This window comes from Dermochelys coriacea, chromosome 15 (assembly GCF_009764565.3).
Source record: "Dermochelys coriacea isolate rDerCor1 chromosome 15, rDerCor1.pri.v4, whole genome shotgun sequence".
Classification (NCBI taxonomy): Eukaryota; Metazoa; Chordata; order Testudines; family Dermochelyidae; genus Dermochelys; species Dermochelys coriacea.
This window is the reverse complement of record NC_050082.1, coordinates 25,649,191-25,671,543: the sequence shown is the minus strand read 5'-3', so window position 1 is coordinate 25,671,543 and position 22,353 is coordinate 25,649,191. Positions and strand designations below refer to the sequence as shown.

The 22,353-nt window shown below is 41.7% G+C and overlaps 1 protein-coding gene across 5 annotated transcripts in view; it reads right to left on the bottom strand.

Moving 5' to 3' along the window:
* The window catches only part of RNF34 (ring finger protein 34), a 30,304-nt gene that overhangs the window by 5,240 nt on the left and 2,711 nt on the right, over positions 1–22,353 (bottom strand). Inside the window, exons 2-4 of one of the 5 annotated variants that reach the window (XM_043498408.1) lie at positions 18,933–19,095; positions 11,843–12,448; positions 1,788–1,997 (exon numbers count right to left, since the gene is read on the bottom strand). In XM_043498408.1, the coding sequence (XP_043354343.1) occupies positions 1,788–1,997; positions 11,843–11,872 (240 nt within the window). In that variant the 5' untranslated portion in view covers positions 11,873–12,448; positions 18,933–19,095. Of the gene's footprint in view, positions 1–1,787; positions 1,998–4,550; positions 4,648–6,680; positions 7,029–7,286; positions 7,432–11,842; positions 12,449–18,932; positions 19,096–22,353 lie in introns of those variants that run through there. The other 4 variants (XM_038373656.2, XM_043498410.1, XM_043498409.1 and 1 more) reach the window with 4 other exon arrangements.

Below are 22,353 nucleotides of genomic sequence, written 5' to 3'. Positions count from 1 at the left end.
TGTGATAAGAATATTTAAGGGAAGAGATGAACTGTAAAGGACAAGGTAATTTTCTAATTAGATTCTTATGTCCCCTACACTCTAAGTAGAGCCAAACATTGTAAACACTATAATTGAGCTACAAAGCTCTACCTACGTGTCCATTTCACTCAAAGCCATGTGGGATAATCTCTGTATACAAAACACACACGAAACTACAGACACCACAAACTTTTACATAAAGCTCTGGTTTAGATTTACTATGTCTAATATGAAAACGGAAAAGTCAATGTTACATACTCAACCCTTCCTGGAGACATGCTAAGGTCTTAGGTTGGCATCTAAACTCATCTCTCCTACCACAAGAAACTAGACACCACAGGGAATAATATCTCCAAAGGAAAAATCTGTAGGGAAAAAGATAGGAAAAATTCTCTTTCCAGATATCACAGGTCAACCCTACAGGAGAATAAATCGTAAGGGACATCCCACAGTAGCAAATAGAAGATGCAGAAGTTAGACTTAAATAATCAGAAGTTCACTTTTCCTGAATCTTCAGACTGACAAATCTGAATTGCAATTCTTCCAACAACAAGAAAGGGGGAGTGGAGGGGGGAGGAGTAGACTGAGGGCAAGGATGGTCTAAGGGCAACTCTGATGGTCACTTCAGACATGAGTGAAATGGTTCTGCATTTAAGAAACAACTTGGAGGACAGGGATTGTGGGAGCTCTAGCAATTAGCCTCAGATTCCTGATTCTCCAGTCACAACAGGTCTCATCTGAATCCCATTAAAGTTAATGGGAGGGCTCCCAGTGATTTCAGAGGACCCTGAATCAGGCTTAAGTTCTAGACTGTGTTTAGTTTAGAGAAACTGAGGTAAATAGAGGTTCTAATTCAAGAGATCTACTTGCATACAGGCAGGGGGAATTGGTATAGCCAAGAGTCACGTGAGTCCCTTAACACGACTACCTCAACTACCATGATTAGCCTAGATATTTCTTTCCCCACATTCTTTGAAATTTTAATAAATTGCCCTAGGAAAGCTTAGATTGAGACATTATGGACCCTTAGCTGCTCAGGCACATTGCCACAGAAGGAATGCAGAGCACAGTAGATTACTAAAATGGGGAAATCTCTGCCAAGAGATTGATTTGTTGTAAGAATCTCTGAATATTAGATTTTCTGTAAATCAGAAACAGCTGGGCTTCAGTTTATTCTAAGTTAGCTGCAGAGAACTGGGTCACTGAGTGGTCCAGATAATGCTGGCCTGCCAAATTGACTCTAAATTTATAGATTACATTATTGTTATATAAATACATAGAACAGTAAGTCATCTATACGCTGGGTTTTGAAATACATCCATAGTTTAAACAAAATTCTAATCAATTTTATTTGGTAAATTTTTCATTGACTCACCTGTTTGACTGTAAGTGAACTGACAGGCTATTGCAGTGGATTAGGTTTTCAACTTCCTAGCCACCCTTATTCCTCTGACACAGGACTAAGACCACAATTAAGTTCATTTTGTTTCTAAGGAAAATGCAACAATACTAGTTGTCAATTTGAGGCTTTTCTGTTGCTCAGCTTCTCCATCACTCAATTGTTCAGCAACTTCGTTTGCTATTATTTTGAACAAGCAATATAGGAAAATTTCTAATCTTGTCTGACATCAACTTCCTCTGTGACCTTGAGCAAATCATTAAAACCCCTCCACCTGGTTCCCATCTGTAAAAGGGGAAAATACTTCTCTGACAAGTTTACAGATTAGTTGGTGTTAGTAAAGCATTATTTAATAAATTATACTCACCTTTTTCCTAAAAACTGAAAATGAAAGCCCACACGCTTTGCAGACTATATTGGCTCCTGAAGATGAATATGCTGAGAAGTCTGTATTTGGTGCAAATCTGAATGGGCCAGTACCTCCCCCAAATCCTGGCTGTTGGCCACGGACAGCTCCGGTACCCATGACTTCATTCAGCAACCCACAGCAGGAAGCCCACATGGATGTGGCTCCCGCCTGAAAACAGTAAAGGCAAAAAGTTTTAACTCCATTTCAAGAGTCTTACCTATGCATAACTTGTTATTGAAGAGATGCTTCATTCTATTACACCATCATCCCACTAGTGCTGTTTATGAATTCCCAGAGTACAGTAACTTAACACAGTAATAACTCTTAGAATGGTCAAAGTCCTGTGCTTCCCAACTGGGGTCTGGGCAGTTAAAATAAGTAAAGGGCCTCTTTTGAGAGCAGTTTGGTGGGGGGCACTGCACAAGCAGGCAAGGTAGAGAACTTGAGATGGTCATGTTTTAGGAGAATGGATCAGTGAAAGAAGCAGACTAAGAATCAGTCAAAGACACAGGAACCCAAAAGGAAGACTAGCAGTTAATGAGAAAAAGACATCAGTAAATCAGGTCATAGCAAACAGCACAGGCTGAGCAAAGAATCTGCTGCTGGAAATGGAGAAAGGTGATTTTGTGAAGCAGATTACACCCAAACAAGAATACCCGACACCTAGGGTTTCTGCATTTGAGAGCAGAGGCACTGGAGCTGCCTGTAGCCTCCAGGCGACAAAACCACATTAGTTTATATTTGGTTCACATCTGAAATATATTTACAGCCAAAAGGGTTAGAATCTTATTTTAAAGGGACAACTGAAATTCTGTTGGAAGTGAAGTGATAGCCTAGCTTCTCCCAGCAGCAATTAAGTTTTTCCAAGCCCTTTCAGTAGGTGCAACATTGTTTTACTTGTATTAGGCATCTCTATTTAGCCATTACAATAAAATTGCTATTATAAACAGATCTGAATACACACTGACCATGTTTTAATTTTAAAAATCAAACTGGAGCACCCAAAATACGCACATTTTGTTATCCTTGGAAATATTTTACATTGGAGTCTCTTGTAAGGGGGAGGGCAATTCACTATAATACGTACTCTACTTAAAATCTACACTCATAGGAGGCAGGTACTTTAAGATTCAGACAGACTGTGCAAATCCAATTACAGTTTTTAGTTAGACTCAAAAATGATTACACAAAGAAAGAGAGAAAGATGTGTTCCTTGATCAGGGCAGCACCAGAGTTCCTTCCTTCTTGGAAGGAAATCAGAGTGATAGGACTGAAAGATTTCTGCACCTTTAAAGAAAAACACCAAGCAACAAATTTTTGTTTAAAGCGGTTTTGTCTTTCAAAACCACACTGGAATACACTGAAAATGGAGAAAGATTCTCTTATAGCTAAAGAGAAAGAAAATGGAATACGCTTGTTTGTGATTTCAAGATGAAGTGTAGTGCAGGAGCCTTTATCAGTGAGGTATGCATAGAAGTGCACAGGCATTTAGCCACTAGCTAGACTCATTTTAAAGTGAATTTATAAACATTCTAAAATGAACTGAAAACAACCTCATATTTGTGGTAATTTAATGCAGAATTAAATATATATAACCCAGGAATTTTGTACCCTTCAATAGGATAGGAAACATTCCTCTAATTTTGAGATTTCAGTTTATAAGAGTCAATGGGAAGCTATAAGAAACCCTGTCACAAATTAAAGATATTTTATCTAAATCTTTCCAAGAGAAAGTTTCAGCCAAACCTGAAATTCAATGAGAAATGCCCCTCATAGTGATTCTGTACATCTCCAGCCCACACAAACCTTGTGCCTTCACTTTTCCTGTAGGAAGTTTTCAACATCTCTGGTTAAATGTGTCCCTGAGGTTCTAAACATTGTCAGGGTTAGGACCTTGCGTTCCTTTACAGCTGTACAGCACCTAGCACATTATAGGACTCCCAGAACCAAATATTCATAGACAAATCTACTGAGCCCAATCTTGCAAGCACACCACGTGCAGAATTTACACTAGACGTAATAGGAGACCTGTATGTGGAGTGCTCCCAGGACACTACCATAATTTAAAGCTTCCCACACACTCTTTTGAAAAGGAGTTAAAGATTTTCACCCTACTACAGAAATACCTGAGAATACTGGATTTTTCAACCCATCTTAAAATTCTTATGTCACAGTGTTCCCTTTAGCAACAAAATCCATGAATCCAAGAACTCCATCTTTTTGTCCCTAAGCAGCCATCACATGTCTATTAAAACCTTATATTCATCCCTGTGTGGATTAAGTCTGTCACTGTCAGTATATTTTCAAGACGCTTATTTGAAGTGAAAAGGCTCAATTTAGAGGGGATTTATTGCCAGAGTGTTGGGCAGTAATGATTTAACTACCATATAAAAATCCCTTTAATGTACATTATGGACAAATGTTCCCATTGAAGTATGTAATCAGACATTCATGCTTATTTACACATGTTAAACCAGTCTTCAAAGAGCTACCAATATATAGTCAGCACTTTAGAAACCAACAGTTAAGGAACTTAAGTTCTTATTAACCCAAACCTCAATTTTCCTCATTTAATACCATATTATATATATATGAAATTAATGGGTGAGGAGGGGAGAGAGGGAGGAATAAAACATCCTCCTGTAGAGAATTTGAACACTACAGTTTGTGTTAGCACGTAGCAACATGATAGTGAAACTGTTCATTTAGTTCTGGTTGTACCTTCAGTGAAGGTGGCCCAGAGTAGGTTCTCCTCTCCTCCAACCCCAGCAGATAAGGCCAGAACGGTCGTTCTGATCATCCATTCTAGACTGACCTCCTGCATAACACAGGCCACAGGATTTATTTCAATTATTTCCTGTTTGAACTAGATACAGCAACTCCTAAACTTTACTAATTCTTAGAGAAATGAATGGATGGAACAATCAAGCTCAAATACTAACAGAGCATGAACAACAATTTGGGAACCCCTGAACTTAAAGCATCTCTTAGAAAAAACGTTCAATCTTGATTTTAAGATTTCCAGTGATGGGGAACCCACCACAGACCTTGGTAAGTTTTAATTTCCAAGTGGAGTTACATGCAAGGCCTAACCAAATAAGAGTAAAACAAAAAAACAAACAAAACAACAAATTTAATTTGATCAGCATTTAAAACTTGGGTTAAAAAAAAAGCAGATAGAATTTTCTCGACTGCTTACCTTTAATAAGGAACTACCTGCATGTTTCTGTAAATATGGTATAAAATTGGTCAAAGTTTTGGGTTTTTAAATCAATATTTAAGAATGAATTATACATAAAAGATCAGGAAGAACAGAGAGGGCAGTTGGTTGATCGATCATCTTTTTCGTTGGGTGGCAATAGCCCAAGAAAAGATAAGGATGGCAAGGATGAACAGTAGCAACAATCAGGCTACCAGCTAGTTAAACATCTGTTTTTCTATGTTTATCTATCCAATAAGCTGTAGCAGCTCTCGACACACCATTATCAATACTGGATATATATTTAGGAAAAATATATTTTGTTTCTCTTATGTACCAATCACAGATTACTTTAAAATAAGAAGTGATAAAAAAAAGAAGTGTTGATTAGATTTTATGTTGTATGCTTGGCCACTTTTAATTGAAAATCCAAAATGTATATATTGCATGAAGTCTTTCTACAACCCGTCTAATCAACAGCTGATTCTTTGTACAGAATCAATGTTGTGAAAAGGTAACTAAACCACACACACTGTAGAGAATGCCTGAAAGTTTTGGCCACCCTGTTTAAGAATGAGACCATGCCAAAAGAAAGAAAGATGTATACAAAAACATTAACTTTGCTAGATAGCATCTTCTTATGCTCTTTTCAACCAGAGCCCTTAACTATCTCCTCCATGCCCAATATTTTTCTTTACAGGACTTGTGGTCCCCTTATTTTATTATGTATATAGGAGGCCTAAAGATAGTTTTCAGCTTGTTTTTTCTATATACAAGTTTGTCCTAATTAGAAGTTTATAAAATGTGACATCATAAGAGTCAAGAAGTGACAGTGAAGCAGGGTGAGGAGAAGGGATTATTAGTTCTGGTTTAAAACTTGTGTTTTTGTTATCAATATAACTTAAACAGCTAACTTTGCGAACAACAGAAGCCTTTGCTAAGGATTCAGCACTTTTAATGCCTTGAGTGCACAAAGTTTCACAAAACAGATTCCCAAGACTTCCAGAAATATTAAGTCTTGTCATCTCTAGTTGGAGGATCACTGGGATTTCTAAATATGTATTTATTTATTTGGGGGGAGGGGAAGTTTGAAAGACTGTTTCAAGGCTTCTTTATCTATTAGACACATACCAAAAAGGACAAGCCTAACTTTTTTCATTCCCCTGCTGAATCCTCTACAGTTCAAGTTTAATGAACTGCAGATTCTATACTGTGCCCTAATGCACACCACCACCTCTACCTCACACAAATACATGTGAATGCTCTGACCCATAAAGTAGTTCGACTAAATCTTGGAGCATATGCCAGATCATGACACCAGGATTCGCTGCAACCCAAGATCTGTGAACATTCATCAAATTCAGGAGACAAGCAGCTAGTACCAAAGAGCCCTATAGCAAGACAGGTTTCAGAGTAGCAGCCGTGTTAGTCTGTATTCGCAAAAAGAAAAGGAGGACTTGTGGCACCTTAGAGACTAACAAATTTATTTGAGCATAAGCTTTCGTGAGCTACAGCTCACTTCATCGGATGCATTCGGTGGAAAATACAGCAAAATAGCAAGACAGAGTCTCAAGATAATCATTAAAAGCAGGTCCATTTACAATCTCCGAGCCCTTCACGGCTAGTGGCTGGTATCTGGCAGAGCCGCTTGCCGCTCCTCCAGGCCCTGTACAGCAGAGAAGAGGTCAGATCAAGCTAGCCCTGGAGGGCATGTCAGTGCTGCACTGCAAACTCGTGTCCGCTCTTACGGACTGTTTCCAGGCACATGCTTGAGCAGCCACGCTGCACTGCCAACAATCGCTGGAACTGGGTCTCCCGGCCGCACTAACGCGTCCACACAGCGCGACGCCCCCGCCCCCACCCCGGGCGGGCTGCTTCAGCAGCAGCCAAACTGCAAAACGACCGGGCTCCGGCCCGCGTCACACCAAGCCTCAGGCCCTGGCCCAGCTCCCGAGCAAGCTCCCGGCGGCCGGACCCCGAGCGTCCACACCGCTGGGCCGGGCCGGGCGGCGCGGAGCGGGAGCTCAGCCGGAGCGGGAGCCGGGGAGGGGCGGAGTCCCCCACTACCAGCCCCCGGGCGGGGGGGCCTCTGGCCTTGGCTCACGGGCTGCCCAGTCACGAGGGCTCGGGCCCAAGGCGGGGGGGGGGCAGGACCGCGGGCTGGGCACCGGCACAAAAGCCCGCCACTCCCGGCCGGGGGACACAACCCTGGCGGCTCCCCGCAGCGCTTCCTCGGGCCCGGGGACCCCCGCCCTCACCTTCATGGCCGCTCCCGCCTCTCCTCCTCTACGGGGTGCGGCGAGCCCAGCACCTTAACACCCCACAGGGCCCCGCCCTGCGCGGCCTCCAGGGGGGCCGCCTCACGGAGGGCGGGACATGCCTCCTCCTCCCACCCCCATTGGTCGCCCCTCAGCCAATGAGCGCGAGAATGTCCAGCGGACTCACCAATCCGAGGAGAGGGAGGATCCATTCCACGGGGAGGGGGGACGAGTCCATTCAATGGGGGGGTTGTGAGAGTGAATGTTAGCCCCAGTCCGTCCCCGCAGGAGAAGCTGGGCCGGGGGGGCGGAGAGGGGCCGGGCCCAGGGCGATCCCAGCCGAGGGGCCGAGCCTCGGGGGCACCCCCGTCACTGCAGCACCTGCATGAGTGGGGGAGATCGCCCCACCGCCCGGCTCCGGACCGGACCCGAACCGAAGTCCCACCGTGGGCCCGTCTCTGGACCGGACCGGACCCGACCTCCCACCGCCCCGGACACCCCACATGGGCCCGTCTCTGGACCGGACCGGACCCGACCTCCCACCGCCCCGGACACCCCACATGGGCCCGTCTCTGGACCGGACCGGACCCGACCTCCCACCGCCCCGGACACCCCACCGTGGGCCCCTCTCTGGACCTGACCGGATCTGACCTCCCACCGCCCCGGACACCCCACATGGGCCTTTCTCTGGACCGGACCGGACCCGACCTCCCACCGCCCCGGACACCCCACATGGGCCCGTCTCTGGACCGGACCGGATCCGACCTCCCACCGCCCCGGACACCCCACATGGGCCCGTCTCTGGACCGGACCGGATCCGACCTCCCACCGCCCCGGACACCCCACCGTGGGCCCCTCTCTGGACCTGACCGGATCTGACCTCCCACCGCCCCGGACACCCCACATGGGCCCGTCTCTGGACCGGACCGGACCCGACCTCCCACCGCCCCGGACACCCCACATGGGCCCGTCTCTGGACCGGACCGGATCCGACCTCCCACCGCCCCGGACACCCCACATGGGCCCGTCTCTGGACCGGACCGGATCCGACCTCCCACCGCCCCGGACACCCCACCGTGGGCCCCTCTCTGGACCTGACCGGATCTGACCTCCCACCGCCCCGGACACCCCACATGGGCCCGTCTCTGGACCGGACCGGATCCGACCTCCCACCGCCCCGGACACCCCACATGGGCCCCTCTCTGGACTGGACCGGAACCGACCTCCGAGCACGGGCTCGTCTCTGTACCCAACCAGAACTGACCTCCCAGAGCCACAGACACCCTGCATGGGCCCGTCCGTCTCTGCAACGCAGCAGAACCGACCTCCCACCGCCCCGGGCACCCCACATAGGCCCATCGCTATAACAGACCGAAACAGACCTCCAACGCCCCAGACACCCTGCATGGGCCCATCTCTATAATGGACTGCAATAGACTTCCCAGGGCCCTGGGAATGGCTCTAAAACAGATCGGGACTGACCTCTCAACACTCCAGACACCCCCCCTCGGCCTATCTCCATTACAGACCGGAATCAACCTCCCAATCCCCGACATGGTCTCATCTCTATTATGGACTGAAACCAACATCCGATGAAGTGAGCTGTAGCTCACGAAAGCTTATGCTCAAATAAATTTGTTAGTCTACAAGGTGCCACAAGTCCTCCTTTTCTTCCTGCCGCCCTAGACATCATGCCTGGCCCCATCTCTATAATGAGCCAGAGCCTACCTCCCAATGCCCCGGACAAAAAGCCTGGCCCCATCTCGCTAATGGACCAAAATCAACCATGCCCACCACCCCAGATGCCATGCCTGGCCCCATCTCTATAACGGACCTCGCAATGCCCCAGACACCACACCTGGACCTGTCTCTATAAAAAAAGACTGGAACCAACCTCCCAATACCCTCGATGCCACGCCTGCCCCGTCTCATAACAGTTGGAATCCACTTTCCCCACTCCCAATGGCGTAGACTTCAGGCCTGGATCCATCTCTGTAATCGACCAGAACCAACCTCACCCACTTCCAATGCCCCAGAAGTCATATCTGGCATGATCTCAGTAACGGACCAGAACCAACCTTATCCCTGCTCCAGATGCCAAGCCTGACTCTGTCTCCGCAATGGATCTTAACCAACCTTCTCTCGATCCCAATATCTGGAATATTATGCCTGTCCTCATCTGTATAATGGACATGAGCCAACCTGGCCCATTTCTAATCCTGACATATGATTCCCCCCCGCCCCCTTTATAAACTATAAAGAGTTATAAGTCTGTGAGCAGCCTCCTGAGAAGTGAGAGCCCTGCCCCATCCTGATGAGAACAACCTCCATGAAAACAGCAGATCACAGCATGCCACGCACCACTTTTAACAAATGACCGATAGAGGCAATGGATCACAGTATATCATGCTCCATCTTGACCTAATCTGCCTTTCATCATCTATCTACCTATAGTATTTCTAAGGTGCCCCTTGACATGTAAGCTTGACTCTACTATAGCAAGGAAAATTCTATACAACCCCCTGGTCCCATGTTAATGGAACATATTGGTTAAGAATTAATATACTCAGAAATCTGGAAATCAACAACAAATGTTTTCACAGCAAATGCACTTAAAGCATAAAGTTAACAGCAATACAGAATATTACATAAACTGAAGGGGACAGAGTATAATTGCTGTGCAACTATAATTTATTCTTCTGACCTTTGAACAACAAATCCTCCACTAACACATTGTTTTATTTCCAGCAAATGCATAAAATAATGCAGTGTTCTCTGAATTTTTGGCTCTGTTGAGCCAATTGTTTTTTATTTTGGAACAGATGTGCAGCAAAATGCAAAGTGATTAAAGAGAGAGTAAAAAAAAAACCCAGATTAAAAAACAAACAACAACAGGAAAGTGAAAACAAGAGAATATCAACATCTGGAGTCAGTAAGAGAGGCAGGAGGGCAGGTAAAACCATCCTCAGTATCCCAGCTATGCTGTAACAAAGTGTAACTCAAGATGAAAAAGTCAATGTAGAGGGAATAGAGGGCCATAAGAAAAACAGTTAATAAAAGGCATGCACTCAAATTTTCTCTCATAAATGCAGGAATGCAAACAGTTCTCTGAAGCCAACTTGGATGTAATCAAGCATCCCTAGTTATTTAAATTCTCATAGTACAATCAATCTAGTGTTTAAACATGTTTTGGCAAGTCAAGAATGCTTCCACAAAAGGATATTGATGAAAGAATGGTGGGAGATTGATTACCTGTTCAGACAAGCTCAGAGGTCTTGTCTGTCACAAAGAGAAAGTGAAAGTACATCAGCAGCAAGGCATCATCTGAAGAGGAACATTTATAATCTTCTGGAGAATTAAGGTGCCCCCTGTGATGAAGTGGGATTTTTTTAATATGTTAATGAATCCTACACATTACTTGTTACTGTGCTTTGTATGGCTACTTAGTAGGGGGGAAAGGGTTATGTGTTCTCTTGGGGCAGGATAGTGGAAGCCCCAAGGACCGAACAATCAACACTTAACATCTGGAATTTCCAGCAGGTGGTATGTGAACTCAGAGTGGTTCACCTTGAACTGACACAGGAGACAGAGCCTGAAATGGAGTTCATAGCAGCTTGGCTGGCTGATGGCACTGGCTTGGCTAAATGGCCCATGCTGTAACCTTCATTCTGTATGCTAACCTAAGGACCCGGGATGCTGTGTTTCACTTGACTAATCTACCTATGTTTTGAAAAGGTTGCTGGGTGTCACTGCATATACTTGCTGAGGTGCTTGAGTCCCTGAAGAGTATACAAATCTGACCAGAAGTCTATCTCAGTTGGACTTGCTGAGCAGAGCTCATGGTGTGAAGCAGGAGTGCTGAAGCCCAGAGGCTCAGCTGAGAGACAGTGAGGCTGTATGTCCTACCCTGAAGGCAGAGTGCAGGCAAGGCCTATCAGAATTTCCTCACATGGCTCCGACAAGCACCTCAGTTCTGATTTATAACCACCACTCACCGACAGTTCTAGTCCAGAGATAATGTTAAGGTATTTTTGTTACCAAAACAGAATTAGAGATCAAAACTCTTAAGGGCAAAAGGCCAAGGCATTTCACTGTTCCACCAAACTCTCTGGTCATAATCTTTAAGTAGCAGAAAAGAAGTTTTACTATTTGGCATCCAGTTTCAACTAACTCCTAGATTCCCTCTGTTAATTAATCTTTCCTACCTTGTGCTTTGAATACATAAAATCATCTGTTGAATCTGGACGCATGGAGCCCAGTCTTTCAGTTTTTAATAGCAATTTTTCCCTGAACCAAAAAGTGAGTTCTCAAGAGTTTTAAAGGAGAACATGACACGCACAAGGTAAGGAAGGAAATTCCAGCCATAAAGGGATAACCAACAGTGACAGGAAGTGAAATTTTGGCCAGGAATACCCAGGCAAATCCCTACTCTGCTATAAAGTGTTATGGGATCTTTAACGTTTGTACAGAGCAGACAGGACCTTGAACATTCAGATCTCACTCAGGAATTAACCCAAAATCTCAATGTGAAACTCCCATCAGAATTACAGTCTCACCTGCTTTGGCATCAAGACCACAGCTCTCATATCATATTGATGCAAAACCAAAAACAGATGAACATTTTCACTCTAAACTGGGCCAGGGCTCACTGGAAAGGTTCATGCTCCTCAGCAAGCTTTCAGTGAACATACCCAGGGCTTTTTATATGTTGTAAATAAAACAATCAAGTTTTGCATAATGTCAAATTTTGCTGTAAGTATCTTGCACAGCTGGTTAACACACTCCGAAAGCAAAATTTTGTTTAAAAAGCCTAATGGGTGTAATGCAGGAACAAATAATGGCATGTGCATTGCTGTTTGATGGTGCTTTTCCATACTCCCTTTATTCTGAGATGTTTAATTTATTCTTCTGGTGTGCTGAATTCTTGTCAGGCGTGACTATTTGCTTTTGCTGTGAATTAATTTTTTGCTCTCTGCTGTCCTCTCCCCATCTGCCTGTCTGAAAGGTTATTTGAAACTGCTTTTATTGACTCCAGTTATTCATGATAACTGTTTAATCTGCACTGCTCCAGGAACCATAGGGTCACTGCACACAGAAGGTTATACCATCAGAATGAGCAAAGAGGCTGTGAGGTCAGCAGCTTCAGAGATCAGTGATAGTATCTGGAAAGAAATAAAGAACTCTAATTGAATGTTCCTAGTTGTGACTTTTACTTTACTAACCATGACTACTTTTGATGAGTGCACAATAGCACTAATCCTTGAAGATCTATGGTGCAGGAATTTCTGAGAATCAGAAGAGTGGTAACTGTTCCCTGAAAAACACAGTCCACGCCCCAGAGAAAGGAATTAGGAGCTCCTTGTTCAATGGCTTGGGAATACCTTTTAATTGTTGTGCAACATTTTAAAATCCTATTAAAAAGTTTTGCCCCTCTCTACACACATAGACCAAATCAGCAGGGACAGTATATTGATGTGGTGTGAAAAATTACTTTTCAGTATAGGACACTTATCTGGGATACATCCAATGCTTATGTACTTTAGCCCTGGGAGCTAGGTATATATATTATTTCAGTGGGTAAACTGAGGCAGATAAATTAACTGACCCACCTACGGCTAAGTAGCAAGCCTGTGACAGAGCCAGGAGTAAAACCCAGCAGTCTTTTCTTCTATTTTTTTCCATCTGACAACTAACAATCACTTTCTCACTTAAGAAATTGCTTAAGCCCATTTTAATTAATATTGGTGTCATTTTTTGTCCTTCCACCAAACTCAGGCAAAATATAATCAGAGAAAACTGATCCATAAAAGATGAGGTTATTCATTAATATTTCAAATTAATAAATAGTATTATGCTAAAATGCTGAACCTAATCCTGATCTCAGTTACACCCCTGAAGTAATGGGAACTACTCTTGATTTACACTGGACTGAGATCAGAATCTGACCCACATATTCTTCCTAGCAAACACCAGAGCTCCTGGAATTCTGCCCTTAGCAAGGGAGCTTTAGGTGTGGACTTAATGCAAAAATCTCCAAATGTTGAATGTTGTGTATTTGAGCCTAAAGTGACTCAGAAAACTCGAGGCCATTGTGACAACTATTTAATTGCCATTCTAACCTTAATGTGAAGTGATTTTGATGAACAGATTAGAATTGTAATACACCATTTGGTATTACTTCTCATGTAGTAAAATACCTAAATTGCATTTGTATAGATTATTTTTATGCAGGAGACTTGAGCTCCACCTGGGAGCCATTATACAGTTAAAGTGATGTATGCCAAGGTTCTATTAATAAGAGACTTGCCCTTACTGGGCCCTCTGGCTTTGCCAAGGCAGCATTAAAAGATTTAAATGTTTTATTTACCTCTGCCAGGATATAGGAAGTAACAATGACATGTGACAACCTCTTAATCCTCAGAGGTTTTGCACAATTCCAGACAGCAATCCTGAGAACAGATTACTGAAGGGAATCACTTAATTTTTGGTTTCCAAATTTACTGAACCTTGATGACACATCTGAAGAAGTGGGTTTTTTACCCACAAAAGCTTATGCCCAAATAAATCTGTTAGTCTGTATCCACAAAAACAATGATGAGTCTGGTGGCACCTTAAAGACTAACATGGCTACCCCTCTGATACTTGAACCTTGAACTGAAATTTTTGTGGGTCTTTAGCTGGGAACTGCAGTTCAGTTACTACTTCCCATGCACATGACCTTGCTCTGGGGATATGTTTACACTGCAAGGTAAGCCCAGGGTTAGTAGAACTTGAGTTACCAGATCCTGGGTTTGTTAACCGGGGGCATGAGCATCTAGGCTCATTTATAACCCCAGGTTAGGAATTGTTGAACCCTGGGTCCCAACCTGGGGCTCCTCATTATGCAGGCCCAAATCCAACCATCCATATCCCAGACTTCCTAGTGCACTCCCAAAATCTGGCTGCTTTAACCCTTTGTTCCTGGTGCAATGTGGGAACACTTGCCTGTCCACCAAACTTGACTGTCCAGAGGACAAAGAAAGTCAGTCCGTGGGATTGTTTTGGTGGGGCTGCATCTACACTGCAAAGCAATAGGGCTTGAACCCTGAGTCCTAGCTTGACTCAGGTTTGGACCCTCCACCCTCATGAGATCTTGAGACCCTGGGTCCAAGCCCTTGGTTAGCACAATTTATGTGAAGATGGAAGGCTTGAGCCTGAGTTCAAACCCTGGGCTTACATTGCAGTGTAGACATACCCTTGGTGTTCAGAACTTTATGCTTCAAACCAGGTATTCTTAAATTAACTTTTGAGCAGGTTTTTAAATCACTGATACATAATCCAGCAAATTAAGCATTGGATTAGGAGTCAGAAATTCCTGAGTTGAAATGCCAACTATGATATGTGCTTGCTCTGTGACCTTGAGCAAGTTACTTAACCTCTCTGGCTCAGTCATAATGGGTGTGGTTTTTAATTTTATAATCTCAATTGAGTTGGTTTAACACAATTGAAAAGTCCTCTCTTAATGCTCACTAAGGCCTTCTCTAAACTAGTAAGGCCTGGGCTACACTTAAAAATTACATCATCCTAGCTACATTGCTCAGGGCTGTGAAAAATTTTGTACCCTGAGCACCATAATTAAGTCAACCTAGCCGTTGCTGTAGACACAGGTAGGTCAACATAATTATTTTACTGCCTCCTGGAGAGGTAGATTAACTACATCAATGGAAAAACCCTTTCCGTCAATTTAGGAAGCATCTACACTGTGGTACTACAGAGGCACAGTTGCAGCATCATAGGTGTGCGCTATAGTGTAAACGTGACCTAGGGCCGATCTACACCCAGCTTATGTACCAATTTAAACTATTTTGATTAGATGTGTGGTCTTTTTTACTAAAATAGTTAAATTGGTATAACCCTTACCATGGGCACAGTTTTATCGCTATGAAGGTTGTTTATATAGATATAGCTTATTCCTCTTAAGGCCATCTTTAACAAAATAACTGCACCTATACTAGTAGGACTGTAAAGAAAAGTACATTTTTTGTGTATAGAAAAGCCCAAGGAGAGAAAGGTGGGAAAGCATGAAAAAGTAGGAGAGGGAGAAAGAGTACTGGGAGAAATACAGGAAGCAAGAAGAACAGTAGGAAGGAAATGAGAGTAAAACAGCAAAGGGGACAAAATTATGTGGTGCCTAGAAGGTGAAGCCAATCACCTTAGACATAAAATTCATCCATTGTTTTAAAAAGTCACCCCGTTCCTAAAATCATCTTAAATTATTAAAAATAACAAAAGAATTTTAAAATACTAATTCAACTTTTTACAATTTATGCCGATTGAAGGCTTTTTTTTTTTAAAATACAGATAAGATAACGAAAACAGATCAGTTCTCATGCATTAGGCCAATATTATTGTGGTTGCACTCATAATATTGCAGGAGAATGGATAAATAACAGTAAAAAACCCCCACCCTTCTCCTTGCAGACTGTGTTAGTAAATTTTGGTGCTCCCGGCTCCAATGGCATATAAGCATTGCTTGTAGCTGAAAGCTCTTCTTGGTTAAGCTATTTTCATCACTCATTTAATCACTGCTATTCACTTGTGTAATTTTATTGGCAAGATGCTTTCCTACTTAATTTCCTACTGAACACTTTTTCTGAAGAAAAATAAAATTAGTAAAAACATGTAATTTATGCTCTCAGGGTAATTTGGGCTGGAAAATGAAGACCAGATTCACAACCTCATTGCAGTGTTTCTGTAATAAGCTCAAGTGTCTGGAACAGAGTCTGGAAAAAAGATGAGAATTTACATTTTGAAATGGCTCCACTATTAAAAGAGGAAATGGTAAATGACTGAATACTCTCTATACATCTTACTCGTTCATTCTATTTCTGGCTTTATTTCCTGTCCCTTAACATTTACATCCGTAAATTATGTGCAAAACTGAAGACGTTTCAATTTGGAAGAACCTGCAGCATTTCAAGGAAACCTTTGTCTTTTTCAGTTTGAGGGTGCTGTCAGCGGCTCAAGTATTTGCTTATTTATAAAAAGTGTCTATCCAAACTTAGACAAGGCTTATCCTGCTCAACCTACTCCCTGAAAACAAACTTGGGAAAACAGGTCTTGCAGAATGCCCTGAAAGTCTGGTCAACACATCCATTAATGTTTGTGAAGTGCTCAGATTCTACGGTGATGGAGACATAAGTAGAGAGAGCAAACTTTGGCTCTGTCTGACTGAGGAAGGGAGTTAGGCCCAGATCCTCAAAGATATTTAGACATCTAACTCCCATTGATGTTAGGATTTGAGGATCTGGACCTTAGTTCCACAGTCAAGGGCCTTTTATTGGGAATATTCCATCCCCAGCACTGACACAAATATATACTAGAGTCTAAATCGATTTCAATTGCCATGTAACAGATACTACCTAAATATCACATTAATGGACACATTAGATATAACTTAGGTCAGTTAGAGGGAGAGAAAGAAACATGAGAGAGGCATTCTCTTTGATACGATATTCTGATCATCTAGACAAGAGTGCATAATGCGTCAAGCTTTAGTACCCTAGTTATTCATTGTAGAACAGCACTGCTGCTTCAGGAGAGGTTGCCTGTCCTCGAATCCTGAAAATATCTACATGATATCCAAGATCTATTTGAAGAAATTATTTGTATGTTGCTCTCTTTGCATTATAGGATCTCAGCAGATGTACCAGGACGGCATATGTTATAGCTGAGAAAATTAAGAGGCAGCCCTTAAAAACTGGGACTAGATCTTGCTGATATTTGGAGCTCTGGCTGTAACAAATAGTGAAGCGAAGGTCTGTGCATGTTTGGTATGACGTACTTTTTGTGAAAGTAAAGATAATTAAAACTCTTAATTAACATAACTCATGAATCAATCCCCTTTATAAATTGAAAAGCAAATGGATAATTATTCAAGTTAAGAGACCTTTGCTCATTTAATTATTTTATCAACTGTATATCAAATGCAGAATTGCTCTTCAGACCCAGATCTTATTTTTAACTTTTATGTTCTTATTGGAGTTACTCCCTCTAGAGAGCATTTCCACTGAGGGTTTCTATTTCCTGCTCTCCTGCACTGTAAGAGATAACAAGATTACTGTATCATGCTCCCTAGCCTGGAAGATGCGGCTCACTGCTGCTATTTTTGTTCATTCAAAATCCTTTTAAAATTATATTAAGGTGCTTAGGATGCCAAGCATAGGAAACCAAATAAAAGAATGAAAACTATCAAGAAATACATTTTTTTCTACCAACACTCAGCACTGAAGATACTCTCTGCAAAAATGACTTGAAAAGAAACAATTTCAAAGAACAGAGACTTTGTGATAGTTCTTCAGCTTCAAAAGTTAAAGATTTGAGGGAACATGCGAGTATGTTAAGTAAAGGACATTACATGAAACAGCTCAGACCTGTATTTCTTTTAATCATAAATAAATAATGATACCACACAACGATATGGCATTTTACAACATTCATTAAAACTCCCACCATCCTTGTGAGCTTTAGGGGCCCAAGACTGCTCCCATTGAAGCTGCTGTGTTTTACCAATTATTTCAGTGGGAACAGGGTTGTGCCCTGATTTATTCCTATTTGTAAAACACATCCATTTTCCAGAGGGGAGATTCAGCACCACTGTAAATGGATGTGGCTGCACCTCCACTGAAGTCCATGAAAGCCCAGAACTAAATTTGGCCCACAGGCTAAAAACCAAATTTTCAAAAGTGGCCAATGATTTTGCGTGCCTCAGTTTTTGAGTACCCAGCTTAAAACTCTTCTGATATCCAATTTAACTGAACAAGGAATATTTATTATTATTATTATTAGCAAAATGTAATTAATGAAATTGGAATTTCGCCAGGACACTGCGGTTAACGTCCACTCTTGAAAAAAGTATCATGATCTATAAATGACAAGAAAAGGTTGGCTTAAAACCTCTTCCAAGAGACCTGATAAAAAAAATAGACACACTGGTGTTACTTCAATGTTCAAAGGTGAATTAAATTTGTACAGTGCACATCTTTCTGAAAATTATTAGACGTACGTGGAACAGACAAAATAACGAGGATCTAGGACACGTAGTTGGATAACAAGAACCATTTAGCATTAATGATAGTTCATAGGGTCTTGGTAATTGCTTTATAAATCCTAATGACTCCTAAGTAATCATAATACAGTATTTCCTTTTATTTCATTTAACAGTTTATGCTGGCAAAGATGACCGCAAGACCTACATTTTCGCTGCCTTTTACTTCTTTTAAGGTATGCGCCAGGAACCTTAGAAATGTCTTATTAACTGAAACTTCATTATATACCAGCTGACTAAATTCTTACAGTTTATTCTAGTAAACAAAAGGTGATTCCTTTAATGAGCATATAAATAATTCTTAGGCATTTCCCAGGGTGTCCCAAAACTTTTTCCTATTTAAAGCTAGCAGTTTCATCTTTGATAAATTTTTAGATTCTGCTAATATTTAATACTGGCAATTGGACGCTAAGATCTACAAGTACAATCCTCATCCACAATTGCACTTAATGTCCCTCCATTTGATTTTTCTAGAACACAGAGTGGAAATTAATGCCTATCTGGTTTATCATTAGAGTTGATTTTCTGACTCCATATATGGGTGGAAGTTTGGAACTTACCATTTTTTCCCCAAAATTCTCTTCTTTCGGTTGATGACACTACCTCTGTTTCATTGAGTCTCTGATTTCCTGAGCCAATGCCAGCAAAAGCAGTATATCCAAACAATCACTGAGAGAAAGGGGCAGCTTCAGAAAGGGCTGACTTAGCAGACTAAAACACCAGCTGGTCAGTAATAGTAAACACAAAAGCAAAAAAAACAAACAATTTAAAATCTTTTAAATATGGGATAATAGGAAAGGAAGGAGAAGAGAAAATGAGGAAATCTGCCCTAGATCTACATTTAACTAATAGTGAATTTTGAGAGCTCTGCGCAAAACATGCTGAAATGTCATCAATATAATTGGGAGATTTGATTTGGATAAGCATCCAAATGTTTCGCAGCCTATGCAAACTTTGACCAGATCTATGTAGTTTCCTTTTTCCCCCATCTTGGTTTGTGTCACCCATCTCCTAGTTACATCCTGACCCCTGCCTGGGACACCCCCTCACTGTTCCCATACTTTCTAGCCAAGGCAATGTATTTAATTTTCAACCAATCCTTTCAAAGTTTTAGCTTTTATATCCACAGTTCAACTGACCATTATATTTAGATAAACCTCTAACTTCATCAATGTTAGTCAACTCTTGTTAATTTTCTAATGATGACCAACTATGAAACACTACGTTGCCTTATACAAATTGTTTGAGTATTCTACGGTAATTCTCAAAAACTCTACAGCTTAATTCAGGAATAACTCAACTGGAGTTAACAGAGACATACTGATGCAAAACCGATATAGTTCAGAAATCTTACAGTAGAGATGCTGCAGCATTTTAGACAATTAATGTATATATTTAAAATAAGGGCTATGATCAGTTTTTCTTATGTGCCCTCCTTATACCTGTGCAATTTCTTAACAAGTTATTTTTCAGTTTATGGCCCACATTCTTACCACAGTTACACTGCCATAAATCTAAAGAGAGTCCATTGTAGAGAGTGGAGATTCTTTTATATTGGTTTGCATCCGTGTAAATCCAAAATCTGACCCACTATAAGCACCCATCAGTAAAATCTCTGAGCTCCATATAAAACATGAGATAATTTGCTGAACACAAGACAGACTAAATAAAATACTGGTTCTGCTCTCTTTTACAATTATGTAAATCAGGAGTAACTCCATTTACATCAACAGAATTACACTGATGTAAAACTGGCATTAGATTAGAATCCAGTCAACAGTGCTGAAGTAAATTCATGCTAAAAGGAAACATTAAATATATATTATACCATCACTAAGGAAATATGCCACTCACTTGAATCTCGTATCCCTCTTTGACTTGAGAAGTACCTTCCCCAAAGTACAATAGCTCTTCCAAAGCTGAATGGCCAGAACGAATAAAAGAATCTAAACCTTCTTTATATCCTTTCAAATGTTCATGCAGGGTATTTTAGGTGTCACAAATGATAGGTCGAATCTGCTAGAACATCTGCTAAATTAAGTGCACTGGTCATATTATTATGAGAACATAAAATAAGTCAGGTTTTAGAGTAGCAGCCGTGTTAGTCTGTATTCACAAAAAGAAAAGGAGTACTTGTGGAAACTTAGAGACTAACAAATTTATTTGAGCATAAGCTTTCGTGAGCTACAGCTCACTTCATAAGACAGGAGATGACAGACTTTCTCCAATCTAATTGCTTATTTGGTACAAGGCCATTTATAGTTGCTACATTATTTCTAAAAAGTGATTTGTTGAGATGATCAGCTCTTTAATGTTGAAAATCCCGACACTTTCTTACATGGAATTTTACCCACATCAGTTCATCCAAGACAGGGGTTCTCAAACTTCATTGCACTGCGACCCCTTCTGACAACAAAAATTACTACATGACCCCAGGAGGGGGACCAAAGCCTGAGCCCACCTGAGCCCCACCACCCCAGGTGAGGAGGCCAAAAACCAAAGCCCACCGCGAGAGGCCCCAAAGACGAAGCCCAAGGACTTCAGCCCCAGGTGGGGGGGCCTGTAACCTGAGCCCCGCCACGTAGGGCTGAAGCCCTTGGGCTTCTGCTTCAGCCTTGGGTGGTAGGGCTCAGGCTTCTACTTCGGCCCCAGCAAGTCTAACACCAGCTCTGGCAACCCTATTAAAACAGGGTCGCGACCCACAGTTTGAGAACCACTGATCTAAGAAACTGTTACATTTTGTTTTCAGTCTTCTCATACAGTTGATAATTGTTCTTTCCTGTAACTAATGTTCAAATGTGAACATCTTCAAAAGACCTTCAAAATATTTGTTGTACCCCTACAGTCCAAATTCTGTGACTGATGTTTCAATACATAAATACCACTTTATGTGCTTAAGTGCCAATCTGATGGCCAAATGCAGAACCTATGCATTCTGTTAACATGCTGATCTTTAAAAATTAGGCTAAAGGTGCCTAACATCAAATACACGAATCCCATTAAATTCCAATGGGTTCCTAACTCTCTTTAGGTTCCTCTGACAATTCCAATCCTGCTGTTTAACAGTCTCTGTTCAGTCCATCCAAAAACATTCATGCATTAGATCAAACATCTGTTGTAAATGCATAAAAATTAATTACAGAATTTGAACATCCTTATAGCAAAAGCCATGATATGTTTTCAGTTTGTTTGGCTGTCAAAAATATCACAAGGCTCAGTTCTGACAAGACTATTTTCAGTGACAATTTACTGCTATATCCAGAGGCAGAGGATTAAACTACCAGCTTTACCTCCAGGACAGGTAAAACAACTAGGGAAGAGGGCGCTAAGAGTAAGAACATTAAATTTAGCCCATAAACCCATTACTTAAGTTTTTTGAAAGGTTTAATCCACAACTTTTCATCAATACACATTCCTGAAAGAAATGAAGCACAGAACAGATCTGTAAAGAGATCTGTCAATAGTGTCTTCTCTTTGGAAACATTACACAGAATCATAATTATACAATCATATAGTAACTAGCACATTTTAAGAAATCTTTACAGATTCTATGCATGCATTCCAAATAAATATATATCATCATACCATTAGTTAACATACTAATTTCCTTGCAACGGAGAGGCTAGGTTCATTTCATGTGCCTTTGAAGACTGGAGTCCTAGTTTGTGTCTGGAATATTCAGAAATGCTAGTCAGAACACAGATCAAACTCTTCAAGCAGCTCAATTAACTCTCATTTTCTTTATCGATTGGGTACTGAGACTCCACTGATCCTCTCATAAATGTCAATACACATCTAGTGCCAAGAAAGACTGCTTTCTTTGTTTATGCATAGTTAGTAATCCTAGTTCTCTTTGGAACAATATCCAATTTGTTTATCCAGGTTTTCAGATTTAGTCACATATGAAATTTTCCTTGAAAATTCTTTGATGAGTTATTCATGATAGCTTTAAAGCTATCAAAGCAATCATCTGTTTTCCCT